At 40.4% G+C, this 19,662-nt stretch overlaps 1 protein-coding gene across 2 annotated transcripts; it reads left to right on the top strand.

Moving 5' to 3' along the window:
* Positions 1-9,998: 9,998 nt before the first annotated feature.
* Positions 9,999-19,386, top strand: LOC105355174. 2 transcript variants are annotated; one of them, XM_023960285.1, is made up of 11 exons: positions 9,999-10,375; positions 11,397-11,486; positions 11,744-11,890; positions 14,007-14,164; positions 14,333-14,469; positions 14,576-14,669; positions 14,743-15,084; positions 15,304-15,484; positions 15,696-15,823; positions 15,915-16,234; positions 19,309-19,386. In XM_023960285.1, the coding sequence occupies exons 5-10, from the start codon at positions 14,453-14,455 to the stop codon at positions 16,227-16,229; spliced, it is 1,077 nt and encodes a 358-aa protein (XP_023816053.1). In that variant the 5' UTR covers positions 9,999-10,375; positions 11,397-11,486; positions 11,744-11,890; positions 14,007-14,164; positions 14,333-14,452; the 3' UTR covers positions 16,230-16,234; positions 19,309-19,386. The 2 variants fall into 2 exon arrangements, with proteins under 2 accessions (XP_023816053.1, XP_023816054.1); XM_023960286.1 differs by having other exon boundaries at positions 9,999-11,486.
* Positions 19,387-19,662: the final 276 nt, after the last annotated feature.

Here is a 19,662-nt window from a genome sequence, read left to right on the forward strand (position 1 = left end):
GAAGTGACTTTGAATGTGGCATGGATGTTGGAGCCAGACAGACTGGTCTGAGGATTTCAGAAACTGCTGATCTAATGGGATTTTCACCCACAACCTTCCGGGTTTACAGAGAATGGTCCAAAAAAAAGTGAGTTCTGTGGGCAGAAATGCCTTGTTGATGCTGGAGGTCAGAGGAGAATGGCCAGACTGGTTCTAGCTAATAGGAAGTCAACAAGAACTCAAATTAGTGCTGTCATGTGATTCATTTTTTGTCTAATCAATTAAGACAGTGGTGAAATGTGCTGTAGGTGTGACAGAGGAGTTGAAGGTGGAGGTGGGACTGCACCAAGAATCAGCTTTGAGCTCCTTCTTGTTTGCAATAGTAATGGACAGACTGACAGATGAGGTTAGACAGGAATCTCTATGGACCAGGATGTTTGCAGATGATATTGTAATTTTTTTGCGAGAGCAGGGAACAGGTGGAGGAAAATCCAGACAGGTAGAGGTTTACTCTGGAAAGGAGATAAATGAAGGTCAGCTGCAGGAAGACAGAGAATCTGTGTGTGAACGAGAGGAACTCAAGACAAACTGTGAGGTCACAGGGAGCAGAGGTGGAGAGGGTGGAGGACTTTACATACTAAGGGTCAACAGATCAACAGAGTGGGAAAGAAGTGAGTAGACATGTTCAAGCAAATTGGAACGGGTGGAGGAAAGTTTGAGTGGGATGTGTGACCAAAGTGTGTCATCAGGAATAAAAGAAAAAGTAAAGAAGGCTGTGGTGAGGGCAGCCATGTTGTTGGTTCAGAGTAGTGATGTGACATTCTGTATTGAGGCTTCGATGGGTGTGTCAGTGGGGGAGGAGCTTCTGCGAAGAGCCCATCAAGGCTTGCTTCATTTAGGGGAGGAGCTGAAAATGATGACATCCAAAGCTTTGCTGCCCGGTTGTGATTCATGAAGCGATTCTGATTGTGCCATGGGTTTGACAGCGACATGAATCTTTCATGATCTGTTCACAATGTGGGTGTTTGATGATGGAGAGTTAGTCAGTGAGAGTCTGGAGGCAGTTTGAAAAGAGGGAGAGATAGTTTGGAGAGAATCTGAAGATCTGGAAGAAACTTTTTTTTTTTTTTGGAATAAAACCATTATTGAGTCCCTTAAACAATTACTTACCCAAACTCATTATTTCATTGTTATAAAAACAGGGTCATTATCCAAACCCCAACCACGTTCACATGGGGATTGGTGCTTAAACTTGGTGTCAAGTTGGTACCGGGGCTGTGTAAAAAAAGACAGATTTTGGTGCTTAGTTTTGGACCTGTCAAACACGTGTTATCTATTCAGTTCTGCCTGACAGTTTTAACCATTCATGTTCCTCTCCAGCAACTGTGGGTGGGGTCAAAAAAGAGTGGGTGGAACCGTGAGGGTGCGCAGAGCTTCAGTCCAAAAGGGTGAAGCAAAGGAAAGCAAGAAGACAGAGTTGCAGAGCTACAGTGACTGTCAGAGAGAAAGAAATGAAGACACATTTATGTGCTCTCCTTTACACTCTGATGCTGCATTTGAAAAAAAAGGTATTTTTTTCATCTTTGAAGCCTCTGTTGCAGAGACAAAAAGTGTTTTAATCAATCATCAATCTACATTTATCTAAATCCATCCCTACTATCACCTCACTGTAAATTATTTCATCATTTCATAATTTTCCTTTGTGTTTAAGAAAAAAGACTTTATAAATTTATTGGTATGAATATATAAATAGACACAAAGACAGCATACAGCAAAGTACACGTTTTGTAAACTTCTCTATTTTACTGACTTCTTTATCCATATGTTTTTTTTTTCAAAATGCCGCACTTCAAATTCAATTGATCTTTTGTGCTTCCACTACAGTAAATGAAGCTTCATGAAGCATTGCACTTGAGTGAACCAATTGGATGAAAGGCTTCAATGCTTCATGAAGCATCATCTGCCCATCACAAGTGTAGAGACTCTGATGCAGAGACAGGAGGCAGAGCTGGGGGTAGCAGAGATGAAGGTGTTGAGGTTCTCTTTGGGAGAGACCAGAATGCATAAGGAATGAATCCATCAGAGGAACAGATGATGGTAGATGTTCTGGAGATAAATGCAGGGCAGAAGATGGAGATGTTGAGAGGAGGAACAGTGATGATGTTGGTAAAAGGATGCTGAGGTTGGAGGATAGAGGTCTAGAGGAAGACAAAAGAGGAGGTTCATGAAGGTGAAGGTGAGGGTGGTTGGTGTGAGTTAGCAAGATGCAGTGCAGAGGGTTAGATAGTGATGGATGATTCACTGCTGAGTCCCCTAAAGGAAGCAGTTAATAGACAAATAAATAGTTTAGAGCACTTCTTTTCCTCTTACTTTACTGTCTCATAAAGAACTCCCAACTTTAAGACAAAACACACTAATCATTTGTGTTACTGTAATGCTGTTTAACATGGGAGGAGACAGGTGTCATGGTTTGGGTTTCTTTGTATTGGTTTTTGCTTTTCGTTTTGGTCTCTGTCATGTTTGAGTTCTGTTTCCTGTTTTATTTTGAAAGGTTTCCTGTTTTGTCATGTTTTTGAGTTTTACTTCCTTGGTCCCAATCTGCCCTGATCATGTTCACCTGTGTCTTGTCAGTATATAAGTCTTGTTTCTGCCTTCCTCTTGTGCTGGTCCATTAATGTCTCTAACGTCTCTTCCCTGACTCCCTTCTGCCATGTTCATCTTTTGCCCACAGTAAGTTTAGTTTTGTTTTCCTGCTCTGCAGCACTTTTTGTTGATTGAATAAACCCCTTTGCCCTGGAACCGTGTGCCTCCGTCTCTACATTCTGGGTCCTTCATGCTCCCCAGCCCTCCCAACCTGACAACAGGCTCATAATCCAGAATAAACCCTTTTTCAGTTGTTTTAATTAGACTGATTTTACTTTTCATGAGGATCTGTTCTGTCACTCCACCAAGCAGCTCATTAGTTATAAGAATTGTACTGTTTTCCATTTAGAAATTGATGCAAAAAGAAGCAGTTAAGAACATTTTACTAAAAATATCTTTGATGTATTTGTTTTTTCTCTTTGCAAATCTTTGAAGTAAACAGCTGTGCTGCTGCAATTAGACTCCTGGCTGATGAAATAGAAGTTGGTCTGTGAACCAGATCTTTTGATCTCCCCAGGCTGGAACATGGGCTCAGCAGGGCTCGATTGATTGGTGGATGAAAGGACCTTCATCTGGAAAGTATCTGATGAGAATGACTTAGCGTCATTTGGATACTGGAATAATTCAATTCAATTCAATTTTATTTGTATAGCCCAAAATCACAACAACAGTCGTCTCGATGGGCTTCGAAGTAAAACATGAAATCAAAAGGATCACGAATACATAGAGTTCAATAGAAAAATACTAAAATGAACTAACAAACTGACTAAGCTATACTGGCATCCCTGCCCTTAGACCCCCCTTCGCGGTAAGGAAAAACTCCCAAAAAAACCGGATTCCGGAAAAAACGAAGAAACCTCAGGGGTGCCCACATGAAGGAGGGATCCTCCCCCAGGACGGACAGGCGATTTACCAGAAATCTTAGAGAAGAATTAACTTATCTAAATCTACAACTACATATATAAAAGTCCAGCAGACGAGCTTCATCCAGCCGTGGTTGTGGGGACAGTCAAAGGCGCGAGTTGAGCCGGAGACAGGAACCACAGCCAGGTGTAGGAGCAGGAGCAGAGACGAGGTACTCGGTCAGGTACAGAGCAGAGACGAGCCAGAGACGAGCCAAAGGCAGGATCCACAGCCAGGTGTAGGAGCAGGAGCAGAGGCGAGGTAAACGGTCAGGAACTGGAGCACGGATGAGCCAACTGGGGTCTGGAAGCACTCCCACTCCCCAGGAGGGGAGAGGAAAAGAGGGACAATACATGAATCGCACTGCACCAAACAGAGGCATGGAGAACTAAATGATAAATTATGATCAAGAATAGAGGAGAGGAAGGGTAGAAGTAAAAAAGGAAAGAGGACAGAACCCCAGTGTACCATAGTTACCCCAGCTTCAACTTCTAGCAGCCTTTTAAAAGAAATAGTTATTATTAAGTTTAATTTAAACAAATTAACATTAAGTTAAATAATCTCTGAATACTAACTAGTCTGACAATAAGCCTGTCCAAAGAGGAATGTTTTCAGTCTAGCTTTGAATGTGGAAACTGAGTCGGCCTCTCTTCCATGAGCTGGGAGTTTATTCCATAAGACAGGGGCTTGGTGGCTAAACGCTCTACCTCCAACTGTACTTTTACTAATTCTAGGAACCACAAGCAGTCCTGCATTTTGCGAGCGAAGTGTTCTTATTGGTTGATAAGGGACTATGAGGTCCTTAATATAGGACGGGGCCATTCCATGTAAGGCCTTATAGGTTAACAGGAGGATCTTGAACTTGATTCTAGAATCAACTGGGAGCCAATGGAGCGAAACTAACACAGGAGTGATGTGATCTCTTCTGCTAGTTCCAGCTAACAATCTAGCAGCTGCGTTCTGAACAAGCTGGAGACTTCTTAAGGAACTCTTAGGACACGCTGCTAACAAGGAGTTACAGTAATCCAGCCTCGACGTAACAAATGCATGGATGAGTTTTTCAGCATCACTCTTAGAAAGTATATTTCTGATCTTAGCAATATTCCGCAGGTGAAAAAAGGCAGTTCTACATGCCTGAGATATGTGAGCCTTAAATGATAAATCCTGGTCAAGTAAAACTCCAAGGTTTCTAACTGTGGAATTGGGGGCTATACTTATGCCATCCAGGGAGACTATCTGAGCAGACAGAGCATCTCTGAGGTTTTTAGGACCAAGTATAATGACCTCAGTTTTTTCTGGGTTCAAGAGGAAGTAATTAATTGTCATCCAGGTCTTGATGTCACTGATGCAGGCGTTCAGTTTCTCTATCTGGTCATTCTGGTCAGGCTTCATGGATAAATACAACTGCGTATCGTCGGCATAACAATGAAAATTAATGCTGTGTTTCCTGATTATGTTTCCTAGGGGTAACATATAAAGCGTAAACAGGATCGGTCCCAAGACTGAGCCCTGTGGGACTCCATAGTTGACTCGAGTGCACTGAGAGGAATGGCCATTTACATTAACGAACTGATACCTATCAGACAGATAGGATTTAAACCACTGGAGAGCAGATCCTCTGATCCCTATGTCCTGCTCTAGTCTATGGAATAAAATACTGTGGTCGATAGTGTCAAAGGCTGCACTGAGGTCCAACAGGACCAGAATAGAAAGTAGTCCCTTTTCTGAGGCCAATAACAAGTCATTAGAGACTCTAACTAGTGCAGTTTCCGTTCTGTGGTGAGGTCTAAACCCCGACTGAAAGTCTTCAAAGTGGCTGTTGTCCTGTAGGTGGCAGTAAAGCTGCTTAACTACAACTCTTTCTAGGATTTTAGAAATAAAGGGCAGGTTTGATATCGGTCTATAGTTGGCCAAGATGCTAGGATCCAAACTGGGCTTTTTCAGAAGAGGTTTAACAACTGCATATTTAAAAGACTTTGGCACGTAACCCGTTTCCAGAGAGGTATTTATCATTGTTAATATGGGATCATTAATTAGGGGAAAAGTTTCTTTAAAAAGTCTAGTGGGAATTGGGTCTAACAGACACATTGAGGATTTGGAGGACGTAATAATTGATGTTATTTCCACTTGATCCACAGCAGTGAAGCAGTCTAATGTTACAGAGGTTTCTATGGATGCCTCCATTTCTACCGCTTCAGCCTGTTCTGGGCTGATAGTAGGAATAACTTGATTTAACTTATGTCTAATATTTGAGATTTTACTATCGAAAAATGTAAGAAAATCATCAGAGCTGAGAGAAACAGGAACATGTGGTTCTACTGATCTCTGACTGCGAGTTAATTTAGCTATAGTGCTAAAAAGAAATCTTGGATTGTTTCCATTCTCTGATATTAAGGTTGAATAGTACTGGCTTCTAGCTCTACGCAGAGCTTTTTTATAATTTAATAGGCTATGTTTCCAGATATCCAGAGACTGCTCTGAACCGGAGCGGCGCCATTCTCTTTCCAACTTACGGGTTTCTTGTTTAAGAGAACAAGTTTCAGCGTTAAACCACGGTGCTACTCGGTTTTGTCTGACGAACTTAGGTTTCAAGGGGGCAACAACATCGAGTGTACTCCTGAGGGCTTGTAAGGCATCATTAACAAAGTGGTCATTTATATTAGGACTGATAATATGGGAGCTGGTCTCAGAGTATTTTCTCAGAATATCACTAAGTACTGGCTGAACTGTGTGTTTAAACTCAGACACAGAACGGTCAGTTAAGGTTCTTCTAAGTTGTTTCTTATTCACTGGGGCAGAAGGATGTTCCAGGTTAAACTGGAAGGTAATCATAAAGTGATCAGAAATGATGGGGTTAAGAGGAAGGACACTCAGCTGGCTGATCTCTATCCCATGGGTTAGAACAAGGTCCAGGGTGTGCTTATGACAGTGAGTGGGTTCATTCACACTTTGGGTGAAACCAACATCATCTAATAAAGCTGCAAAAGCCGTTCCTAGGCAGTCACTGGGGTCATCAACATGAATATTAAAATCCCCTAATATTATAATTTGATCAGAATCTAAGACAATAGTCGATAGGAAGTCGGAAAACTCAGTTAAAAATTCTGAATATGGGCCGGGGGGGCGATAAATAATTATGAGTAAAACAGGTTTTGGAGTTTTCCTGTTTGGGTGACTTAAAGACAATATGATGCTTTCAAATGAATTATAAGCATTTTTAACTTTAGGGCTGAGAAGTAAGCTAGACTGTGATATTACTGCCAAACCACCTCCTTTCCCTGAAATCCTGGATTTCTGATAGTTAGCATAAGTGGAGGGGGTTGCTTCATTCAATCTAACATAGTCATCCTGTTGGAGCCAAGTTTCTGTTAAGGCTAAAAGACTGAGGTTGTTATCAGTAATTAACTCGTTGACTAAGAGGGACTTGGAGGAAATGGATCGAATGTTTAATAAACCGCATTTAATGACATCATAATTCTGCTTGTGAGAACTGCTGTCTGTCACTTTAAGGTTTCTAAGACGCGCTCCTTTCATTTGTCTTTCAGCACATAAGCTAAAGCTAGGACCTGCTTGACTTTCCCTGCATGGGTTTGCACCGGCACTAACCCTAAGGGAGGCTCAGAGGAGCGTTTTACACTGCTGCTCTGCGCCCGGGTCTCGTCTCTGGGTTGTCAGGTTGACAGACTAAGGCTAGCAGAAATGTTTCTAGAAAGAAGAGCGGCACCGTCCCGAGTGGGATGGACGCCGTCTCTCCGCATGAGACCGGGCTTCCCCCAAAACGCGCTCCAGTTATCCACAAAACCAACGCCGTTTTCTGGGCACCATCTAGAAAGCCAGCGGTTAAATGATGAAAAGCGGCTGTACATTTCATCACTGACTAAGTTCGGCAGGGGACCAGAGAAAATTAGTGTCAGACATCGTCTTAGCCAGTTTACACACCGAAGTTACGTTTAACTTAACCACCTCTGACTGCGTCAGGGCATCATCGGGCATCATTACCGCCTGCGTGAATCACGACTCGACGGAACCTGGACTTACTCTGAGCTAACATCCTAAGGTTCCCCTCGATGTCACCAACTCTGGCCCCCGGATAACACCTGACAGTAGCCGCTGGGAGCTCCACGTTTCTAACTTCAGAAGAGCCGATAACCAGAGTTGAGTGTTCAGCGGGTGTGTCGCTGAGGGGGGAGAACCTATTACTAACGTGGAGTCTCGGGTGCTCTAAGTTTTTGCGTTTAGCACTATGTTTCCTCCCAACCGGTACAAACCCCTGACTGTCTCCCGGCTGTTGGGAGGGCGCTGGGGTGCTAGCTAAGTTAGCCCTGGTAGCGCGGCCCGCGCTACGAGTAACGACCTGGCTAGCCGGCTTAGCTTCCACTGTGCGGAGCCGCGCTTCTAACTGCTCCAACCTGGCCTCCAAGTCTAACACAAGACTACACTTAACACACCTACCCCTATCTTCACTAAAGGAGGCAGGATCATCACTAAACATATGGCACATGGGGCAGGAGAGAGGAGGAGAGGCGGAAGGAGTGGTGGTGGCCATACTAGGTTCTAAGCTAAGGCTAGCGGTGTTTAAGTAAAGAGAAGTGGTTTATTTAGCAAAATGAGAAAAGTGAACAGCAAGCGGTTTAAAAGTGGTGAATTCGCTAATAAAAGGTACTAGATGTGAATATTAACCCAGATAACCCTTAGAGTAAGCAATAGTAGTAAGGCTAATGCCAAACAAGAGGACAGCAGTCACACAACTAGCACTGGGAATAGCTCACCCGGAAATGACGTCACAGGATACCAGAGTGACACACACACTCACAGCTGCAATGGCCTATAATGAAGTGTTTTGTATGGGTTGATTTTATTTTGCACTTGGCAGAGGAGAATTTGGCTGTGATAAATGCATAGGTGGCACTGCGGCTGTGGAGAGAAATAACATCTCTTCATGGCGTGTGAGACATCTGCGTGGTCGAGGATATCCGTTTCTTCAGCAGAATATTGATGAGTTCATTGGCGGAGTGATTGCCAGCTGTTGCTGGACTTGTAATGAATCCAAAAGTATGTTAGGTTCTGTTAGAAGAAAATGTTACTTTCTGCAGGAAGGCATGCAAAAACACGTGAACAGGATTGTTGGGTCCTGTCGGCTGCTCTTCTTGCCCTCATCCATCCCTTTTTCTGTATTTTAAGGATGCAAAAGGTCATTTTTACTTTTCCCTTGTGAACAATACTAGGCAATTAAGTGTCTTCAATATTCATTTAAAAACATTAGACAAGAATGTGTTTCTTTAATAAAACAATAAATTAACAAACAGGAACAACATAAGGAAAGGAGTATGGGGGGGGCTGTTCTTTTAATGCAGAAAGAGCTTTTTAAAACAACCAAGGATAATTGATTAAAAAAACATTAAATATACATCTGATTTAAAATAACTAAGGGAAGAATTACAGTTCACTGTCCACTGACGCTCATTGAGTGGAAAAAATCCACTAGAGTTTCTGTAGGAGAAAAATCAACATTTCAAACAAAAATCTATTGTCGGTCCTTCCAAATGTGTCCATGGCAGCAGCCTACTAAAGGGAGAGTGACCAACAGCTGCGTGGCATGCCTTCAGACAGGGCACACGGGTCCACATGCTCATGCAGAGGAACAAGCAGATGGACACAACAGTGACTAAAGGAAGCATTAGCTGCCCTGCAGTCAGGCTGTTTGGACAAGGCTGCCCAGTCCTGGTCATCCAGACTGCTGTCCTGCTGCTTTTCCAGCTCTCCATCCTCTGCTGATGATTGCCCTCAGGTGGTTTTATGCTTTAGAGGCCCCCAAGTTTCAAATCGAAATTTGATCAAAGTACCAACTGAGTTTATTTGGTTAGTTCACTTGAATTTGTTTCAATAAGGAGACATCTTAGGAATGTGAGTAAAGATTTATTTGTAATACAGAAAGGTATGCATGAATAAAGTGAATAATCTTTGGAGGTTTTTCATCTGGACCAATGAGGTCTTTGATAAACTGGGAAGGTAGATGAATAAACCATCAATATACAGTCAGGACTATAAATATTTGGACAGAGACACATTCTTTCTAATTTAGTTTCTGTACATTACCACAGTGAATTCTAATTAAAACAACTCAGATGCCATTGAAGTGCAGACTTTCAGCTTTTATTCCATGGGTTGAACGAAAAGATTGCATAAAAATGTGAAAAACTAAAGCATTTTTAAACACAATCCCTTCATTTCATGGGCTTGTAAGTAATTGGACAATTGACTTCCATGCTATTGCATGGGCAGGTGTGGGCAATACCCTTGTTATGTCATTATTAGTGAAGCAGATAAAAGGCCTGGAGTTGATTAGAGGACTCGTGCTGCATTTGGAAGATTCTGTTGTGAACAGACAACATGCGGTCAAAGGAGCTCTCCATGCAGGTGAAAGGAGCCATCATTAAGCTGAGAGAACAGAAAATAAAACATGAAACCAGAAATTGCTACAGTATTACACAGCAAATTTTTAAGTGTTATTTTTTTTAGAGTTTTAGTATGCAGATTAATTTTTTCAACACTACAGAGTACATTAACACCTAATTACACTTTTTAGTTTCCAACTCATACACTTTGTAGTGTCATGTTATATGTCAGTGTTGGTGTAGAGCTCATATTTGCTCACCAAACACCCCAGACTGTATATTTATGATTGAGTCTGCATGGTTCTCATTTCAAGTAGCGTACGTCATTACGTCAGGTACGTTTCTATTGGTAGGAAATAGATGAGCGGCAAAGAAGGCAATCGTTGACGGCGGGAAACAACGGTTTTCAAGCGTCGTGCGGTGAAAAGGATATCGTGTCAGACAGCGGGAAACAGGTAAGTGGCATTTGAATAACCCACGCTATTAGACAAATATTTAGACACAGTTTCGCATTGGTTTTTTATTTGATCGGTAATGTATTTCCTGCTACCTTTTTTGTTTTGTTGTTTTTGTTTTTTTTTGCTAGCCTGACTGCAACAAACATCGATCGCTAGCTAAAACAATTATTTGAAATTCAAGGAAGTTGTGGTATCCTAATAAATTATTTTGTGCTTTATGTGTTTAACAGTTTTGGACAATTGAAGTTCAATTTGAATCCCCCCTGCGTATTTAGCACGTGCGTGCCGTCGTGGTAAAAGAAGCCGGTCTGTGTGGGGCACTAACACTAGAGAGAGTTCTGCATTTGCGATTTTAAATTGTATTAAATCTTCAACTTAAAGTAAACAAAAAATATGTGAATGTTGTAAATTTTATATTTTAGTGTCCATTGAGATATTTGAGCCCGCCTGCCAAAATCGATAAACTTGTGGGGAAAACCCCATCCCCCAACGGGTGGGAAAATCTGAGTCTATGTCCGATTTTCCACAATTCCCACTCTTATCCCTAACTATAACAAATATATACAGTGCAGGACTGTCTACTGCCCTGGATTAAAAGCGAATTGAACAACACCATGCTCACTTTTTTGAAAGCTTACTACTTTTTTAAAACTGCAATAATGACGTCACCTATTTCACAAAGTGAAAATCTAATTGATAATATGAGAGTTTTATGGTGACTATGTGAATCCACTGTGTTGTGATGATAAAAACGTTGATGTTTCACTTAAAAAAACATTTAGATACATTTTTTCGCACAAATTGGTCAAACGCAAAGCATTGGGGTCTGTTTGTCTATAGGGGTGTAACGGTTTACTTGGTTGTATGGAATCGTGTCTTTTTACAGCAATTTCGGTTCACTTTTGTACTGTACCCCACCCCCCCCAATTAACCGTGACCTTCCACAATATGCTCTTTTGTTAAACTTGTTGACTTAGCTTTTGTTTTTAAGGAATGCTTTTTTGATTTTTTTTTTTAGCTGCAACAATGCTATTTAAAGTCCAGTATTTGGGAAAGAAACGATATGTCAAACTAAATGGAGCCTCGTATGCTACATTCCTGAGACAAGGTAATTCATTCAACCCGTCATATTTCCAAGTAAAAAATTATTAAAGTGTCATCCTTGCTGTGTTTTTACCAGTTAGTTTAAATATTTCTTTTACTGTCTATTGTTACATTGTGAATGTGCAGTTTAATATTCGTATAAATTTGATTGGAATTGCATGCTATTTATCATACAGCAGAACATTGAAATGAATTAAACTGTCAAGTAATAGGAAATTGAAAAAAGTAACAGTATCCATAAATGTTTCTATTTATTTACAGCCAAAGAGAAGTTTGACATCCCTCATGAGACAAATTTATATGTTGTGGATGAAACTGGGACAGAGATTGACGAGGACGTGTTTAGTGATCTTCTGGACGAAAAGTCCGACATTGTCTGGAACCTTGTTGATGCCTCTTCTGTTCAGGGTAAAAGTAAAACTGCACAAAAAAGTTCATTTTATTTAATACATCCAATCTAAAACTAATGAAGTATTTTTGATTTGAAATGTTTTTTGTTTTTTTTTTTGATTTGAAATGGTTTATTTCAAGCAATCAAATAGAAATAATACACAAAAACAATATAATCATCAGTTATACATTCATACGGTAACTAATCAAACTTAGGATAATTAGACATAATTAATAAATATTGCTTGAAAGGGAGTGGAAGGAAGCGAACTTATATAATCCCACCCCGTTATACTATAATCATTTTATTACATGATTTATCAATATCCGGTTCCTAGGTTTTATCAGACAGAATTAATAATCATAAGGTATCAATAAAGTGGATGCCAAAGATGAATTACTTAAGTACTACGTCAAAAATAACTATTTTAGAAATCAACATGGCAAATGCAGCATCTGAAATATATGCAAATTATGTTAAAACATAATACTATATCAGTAAAATAGACACAACACTGTTTCAGGAATTTTCATAGCAAAAATTTCATCAAGTATCAAAAGTTAAAAAACATGTGCAAAGTTATGCTACATTAGGAAAGATTTTTGAATCAATTTATCAATTTTAGGAGCTAGTGAAGTACTATCATCAAAAGTCAATCAATTTAACAATTTTCAAAAGTGATTAATCATTTGTTTTACTCTTTTTGTATTTTTTTTTTTTGTATTTTTCTTTTTTTTTTCTTTTTTTTTATATAATAAAGTAATGCTGTGGGGGAAAAATAAAAAGGGTCCATAAACTGTCGAATTGTCCAAGGTTGGCATTTCTTCTTTTACTGATAACAGCCGATTTTCTTGGTTTAAACAGTTAATATTTTTCTTCCATGTTATGTCTGCAGACATTAGATTCAGGTCCATATCCTTCTTCAGCTGCTATCAGCTGCGGTGAAAGTTGAGGTCAAGTTGTCTGCAGGTCAGAACCCTGCTGTTATTCAGGTTACGTTAGGCATACGGAGAAAGTGATGATTCCAGGTGTCATATTTCTTGAAATTATTTGGCTCTTTGATTTATTACTCCACGTTGTTTCAGACAACCGTAATCAAGCACTTCTCAAAGTCCTTCATGGTGTTCACGACCACAACCTTTGACCGGTCCTCTGGACCGAGCGGTTTGACGTAAATCCTGCAGCCTTTAACCCAAGTGTTCTCAATCTGCTTACGCTTCCTGAGAAGCCGTGCATGTTTTGAGATTTCAGCATTCCTTCTGGTCAGATGGTCGTTCAGATAAGCAGCCGAACCTTTCAGGTGTTTCCTTTGGTTCATCAAAGCTAGCTTGTGTTTGTGATTCACAAACCTGATGAGGATCGCTGGTTTATCCGTCTCCTTTCTCCTGGGGAGCAGGTGGCAGGTCTCGATGGTATTGAGATCCAGGGAAATCCCTTTAGATGTGAGAAATGAAAGTATTTGCTGTTCCAGCGACGCTGCACCGAACTCCGTATTAGAACTGCTAGCTACGCTAGCGCTAGCATTAGCAGTGCTAGCTCCTGCTGCATTCGGCTTCGCTCGAGGCTTGATTGGTACTCCAGTGAGAATGACATTATTCATCCTTACTTGCTGTTCCACATCGTCCAGTCTTTTCTCCAGAATCTCGACCCGGTTTTCTCGCTGCTCGTTTTGAGCCCAAAATCTTCGGAACTCTTCCATCATATCCCAGAGTGGTGTTAGCTTAGCCGACACTTGATCCATAAAACTTTTCAGCGTTTCTTGAATAATGTCAAGAGACTTTTTGAGCTCTTCATATTCCTGGGGTTTCTTCGGGGGCATGGTCAGCTCTCTTTTTTGGAGAAAAATCAACTTTTTAAGTAATTTGAAGATAGTTGTATTCGCAGAGAGGCACGCCACGCGTCCTGCTGTATAACCCGGAACCGGAACTCCTGTATAACCCGGAACCGGAAACGGAAGTATATGAAGTTAAGCACATGGATCCTCCCTTAATGATTTTTTGTTTGATTTATTGTACTAATTTTGAATGCTTTATTAAATGCCTAAAATGGCACACATTGCTGTTTTACTGTATTCTCAAATTATTTTATGGTGGTCCGATTCTGACTGATTTTTATTGTTTGTTTTTCCTTTAGAATCTCCAGTGCAGTCTTCATGCACAGATACCCTGTCTCTCTCATCACTTTCATCAGACAATGAGACTTCCTTCATGTCCCCTTAAAGAAGTTACAGTGCAGACCCTAAGTCCCAAAGAAAAGAATCAAGTGATGAAAGTTCTTCAGATGCGAAAGAGGTGACATTCTCATTAATTTTACATATGATTGTGCTTATGTATTTTTCTTTAATAACTGACACCATGTGACGGCTATCCTTGATTTAAAAAACAAACAAACAAACATAGAAATTGATTAAAAGAACTAATTTGATTTTTGTGTTGTTTTTTTCCCCCTCTCCATTTTAGCTTGTTGAAAAACTACTGGAAGCCAAGCCAGGAGGAGAGAAAATACTAAAAGAATACAGACAAACAAGGGAGGTTAAAGATGCATCAGGCCGGACAATAGTCAAAATAGTTGTGGCAGCTATGATTGAGCAGTATGGGTAAGTCACTTTTTGTCAATTATAGTCTAAGTAAAAATTATTGTTGCAGTGACATACAAACATAAAATCATCAAAGATGACTAATTTTTGCTCCTTTCCTTCTAAGGACGACTCCCCCCATGGATATAAGGACACGCTATGCTTTAGGGATTGTCACCCTGTTTCCTTGTCTGAAAGATCCATACTCAGAAAAAGGATATGTGAGCATTAGTTTCTGTTCACCATAAAGTTTAGAGGAGTATTTTTAGAGCTACAGTTTCTGTTTCCCTTTAGGAGCACTTTTTTGATGCTAAGAGTAATGGAGGCTACATTGCATGGAAACTAAAAAACATGCAGCGTGAACTCAGTAGTGGAAGCAGGAGGAGCAGCAGCTCTGGAAGGGATTCATCACGCAATAGAGGACCACAGTTGGAGAGACCTGTGACCGCAGAGCATCAGTTGGATGGGGACCTCTGCAGAGAGGCCTTATCCTTTTTGAGGCACTGCACTGAAGAAGGGCAGATCTTCATGAAGATGAAACAAACTTTTCAATACAGACGGATGTTAATTCAAGATTCTGAGAAGTGTGAGACCATCCTAACAGTATTCCCAAGGTTTCTAGACACAAAGGGCCTGGTGAGTCAGCTGAGTGTTGTGATGTTGCAGAATGGTTGGTTATTATAGGGTGATAGTGAGTTATTCCTAATTCCTCTCAAAAATAACAGCAGACTTGAAAACAATGAATATATTTAGGATTATCTTTCCTTTGTCACTGCTTCTTTGATACAAAATTTGTTGAAGTTCTGCTGAAGTATAGATTAATTATTCGTCTATATTTTTTGTGATTAATTTAAGGTGTTGCAGGATTTCCAAATGATGTTTGGTGAGGAAACCGCCTCAAAACTCTTGGAGAAATGGGGAACTTTGTTAAAGCAGAAAGTTATCAAAGAAGCGAAAAACCTCACAAAAACACCAACTCTGGACTCCCTCATTCAGTCTGCTGAGGAGAACCATGATGAAAATGAAGATTTACCAGGTAAGCCCTTGCTTAGGTCACACATTTCGTTCTCTCCTTTGTTGTGGTTTGATTCATGCCATCTATAGATATGCAGAAGTGAAAAAGTCCTACAATTTTAACACAATTTTCCACAAAGTTGCTATTTATCAAACTTCACTAGCTGAATATATGCCAAAAATGACTAGCTTTGTTTCAAGCAAATTCTTTATTTTCTTATTTTTTGCTCCAGCTTGGGACAGTGACATGGCAGCACTGTTGCTGTTGGTTTATCTCCTTCCTCCTCCACCTGGTGGGAAGAAGCAACCTGGAAAGATCGCTGTTCGAGAAGCTTTAAAACGTGTCGTCCATTTTCACAAAGTAGGTGGCTCCCACTTAGATTTTAGTAACTCAAAGTGTAGTTGTTCAAATTTAAAATAAATTACTCATTATCCATTAAAACTTGTTTCAGTCATGCCGCAGCCTTCAAGAGGTAACGGGCCCAGTCCAGGGGAGACAGCCCTACATTCTGGCTGTTGGAACATCACGTGCCAGCATCAATGATTATTACATAGTGGTGGACGGTCAACTCATCCCCTGCAAGGCTAAGTCTTCACTTTCAGCCTTTGATGAACTTTTCAAAGCACACTACGTGTTTGGCATCTCCTACGACCAGCCCTTGCAGAACATGTATACATTTGTGCAGACGACCATTTACAATATTGATGTTGGCCTATGCCATGAAAGCCCCAGGGTAAAGGACCTCAGATCAAAGCTTCTCAATTGACTCAGGTAAATTAACAAAAGAAAGATGCTCCACTGTTTTGTTTGCAAATGTACTCGCAGTTCTGTCAAAGATTTGGTTCGTCATCTAAAGATTTTCCATGGGTTTTACCCTGGAAAAACATTTCAACTTCTATGTGACCAAGATGGATGTTCTCAGATTTTGCACATTTTCAGGTTTTAGAAAACATCTTCAAAGCAAACACAGAGCTAGAATTGGAGATCATCCTGAGGAAATGACCCCTTATTCTTTTCCAGTAGTTGATCAGTCAGTAGAGCCTTGTTCAGAAGAACAACCACAGAGTTCAACGAGCAATGTAAGAAACAGCCAAGACACTCAAGAGATGTGTGCATCCTTGATTGGAAAACTCGTAGGACATGGTTTGGCAACAAATGTAATAGAGTCAGTTGTAGAAAATGTGCAAGAGCTTGTAAATGAAATTCAAACAAATATCAAGGAAGATGTTCTAAATCTATGTCCTTGCAATGAAAATTTGAAAGTCCAATTGGAGGATTATTTCAAAACCCTTGATAATCCTTTCAGTAATGTCAACACAGAGAAAAAATGGAAGAAACATTTTGCAGAGAAATGGGGGGTGGTAGAGCCTGTTGAGATTGCTCTAGGTGTACGGTATGACACTAGAAGAAATCGAACCTCTGGTACATATGATCAGGTTCCAGTAACGGATACATTTGTGTACATTCCCATATTGGAAACGTTGAATTTTTTTTTTTTCCAACAAAGACATATTTGGCTATTTTGTTCAGCCCTCAGATCAGCATGGCATCTACAAAGACTTCTGTGATGGGAATTATTTTAAAAGTCATCCCCTCTTCTCAAAGATAAAAAATGCTCTTCAAATTCAGATTTTTTTTGATGAGTTTGAAACTGCAAACCCCCTTGGTTCTAAGCACGGTATCCATAAAATTGGAAGTATTTACTTTGTTCTTAGAAACTTGGCTCCAAAAATTAATTCTGCTCTGATGAACATCCATCTTGTTTCACTTTTTCACAGTCAGGATATCAAAAAGTATGGCATGAACATGATCTTGGACCCCCTGGTACATGATCTCAAAATCCTTGAGTCTTTGGGAATCGACCTCCCTTTTTCCGAAGGCCCAGTTTATGGAACAGTGGCCCAAGTCACTGGGGACAATTTAGGTTTGCACACATTACTTGGCTATGTTGAATCCTTCAGTGCCACCTATTTTTGCCGTTTTTGTCTGGCAGACAAAGAAACCTGTCAAATGCTTTTTACTGAAGATGAACCAGACTTGGCGCTGCGCAATGAAGGAATTTATATTTTTTGGTAAATTCATTAGGGTTTTCAGTCTTAAATTTTATTATATTGAAGATAAGTCATTTGCTGAAGTGTGTGTGCTTTTACATCCTTAAAACCTTGAAGAAGCTTCTTCAAGTTGCATATGTGAGAGGTTTCAGGAATGCAGCTCCAACCTCCAACCCCCTGCAGGAGAAAACGGTCTTTGATCTTCTGAGGCCATTTGGTTGTAGGTCTGACTTGGATCATAAATCAATCATCTCTGAGACTGATTTCCATCCCTGGGAATCGCCACAGGCATCTGCTCCCGTGTGGGGAACAAAGGTGTATTGTCTACTGTATGTTAAGAAGATCCGGCCACATGGGGGGGGGGCACCTAGGGAGCCATTTGGTTGCGGGACCATGTCAGTCTGGGAGGTGACTTCAGACGCGGGGAACGGATGCTGACTCCTAATATGGACTGACAGAAGTGGGCAGGCTCCCTGCCAGCCAATCCGAGCGTCCAGAGGAGGAGTCTGGACGCCATGCTGTATTACGAAGGAGGATGCTGAAACCGAGATGTTAAAACAGCTGGACGGAGGAACTTTCGTTGTTCCCAACAGGCTGACACGTTAAGACGTTTGTAATTCGGCGCTGTGTAAGCTCTGAAACTTTGGGAACCCAGATGATCTGTTTTATTTTGTTTTACTCTGTTTTTAGAAATATTGTTAGGGAATAAATTTGTTAAACTTAATCCGGCCGAATCCCGTGGTTTTCTTCTTCTCGACCTTTTTGAACATGCAACAAGGAAAGTAATCTCAAAGCGAAAGATTATATTTTCCAACAAAGAACTCCATGCTCAACATTGCAATGATGTTCAAGCCCCTACTGTGCCGTCATCCTTTGGTGTGAAGCGAGTGTGTTTGCTCAATGACCTGCAGTACTTTAATGTCTCTGACAATTACGCTGTTGACATTATGCATGACATATTGGAGGGTGTGGGGCAGTTGGAGTTAAAGTTGCTATTTGGCTACCTTTCAGACAAACAATTCATATCCAAATATGAGGCAATTGAAAGAATATACTCATTCAACTATGGGTATCTTGAAAGGAAGAATCGTCCCAACAGAATAAACCTGGACCAAACAGGCAATACTATTGATCTAAATGCTATTCAAACATTTTGTTTGGTAAGGAATGTCCCATTGATATTTGGAGATGTTGTGCCAGAAGGCAATGCACATTGGAGACTTTTGCTACTGCTTCTGCAAATTATCAATATTGTGTTTTCACCAGTCATTACAGAGGGTATGACCATTTGTCTGAAGCACCTTATTATTGATCACCATCGGCTGTTTAAAGAACTGTACCCACAACTCAACTTGATGCCAAAACACGACTTCATGATTCATTACCCCAGAATTATTCGAAAATTGGCCCAATTCTTCACTTTTGGTCAATTAGATTTGAGGCAAAACACAGATTTTTTTAAAAATACAGTGAAAAATTTCAAAAACATCACAAAGACATTGGCCCAAAAACATCAGATGGCAATAGCATACCATTGGGAATCATTGCCTTTGAAAAACATTGATTCCGGACCTGTTAAGATGGTAAAGCCATTTGAGTTAAGAAACGGGGACATGATTGCAGATAACCTACACATTGACATGAACTGTGAGGTTGATGTGGCTTCTTGGATTACATGTTATGGGACAGAATATCGACCTGATCTGGTTGTGTTCTTAAAAGTGGAAGATGGAATGCCAGTGTTTTGTCAAATAAGTAACATTATTGGTTTTGATGGGAACTATTTTCTTGCAGTGGAACACATGAAGACACTGGGATTTGCTGAGCACCTTCATGCCTATCATGTGATGACAGGAGATGAGTATGACGTTTCTTTACTGAGAGTTGATCAGTTGCAGGTATTCAAACCATTTGACCTTCAGACAACTTATGGTTTCGAAAGGAATGACCTGTATGTTATCCTTGTTCACGTGTTGTTGTAGAATACTTGTTTACCTTAAACATTTACGAAGGATTTTGTTCAAAACAGTTGTTAAACTGTGTGATACCAATTTATATAGCACTATATTTATGTTGCCCTACGTTCTAATGATCCTGCTGAGTAATAACACAGACCAGTTAATCAACATCTCACTTTATAGTGGTGTA

Source organism: Oryzias latipes, chromosome 11 (genome assembly GCF_002234675.1).
Source record: "Oryzias latipes chromosome 11, ASM223467v1".
Lineage (NCBI taxonomy): Eukaryota > Metazoa > Chordata > Actinopteri > Beloniformes > Adrianichthyidae > Oryzias > Oryzias latipes.

Coding starts and splice junctions, on each gene's coding strand:
- LOC105355174 (XM_023960286.1), top strand. Junction 15,085..15,303: donor TTCTAGACACAAAGGGCCTG/GTGAGTCAGCTG, acceptor GATTAATTTAAG/GTGTTGCAGGATTTCCAAAT. Junction 15,824..15,914: donor GTGTCGTCCATTTTCACAAA/GTAGGTGGCTCC, acceptor AACTTGTTTCAG/TCATGCCGCAGCCTTCAAGA.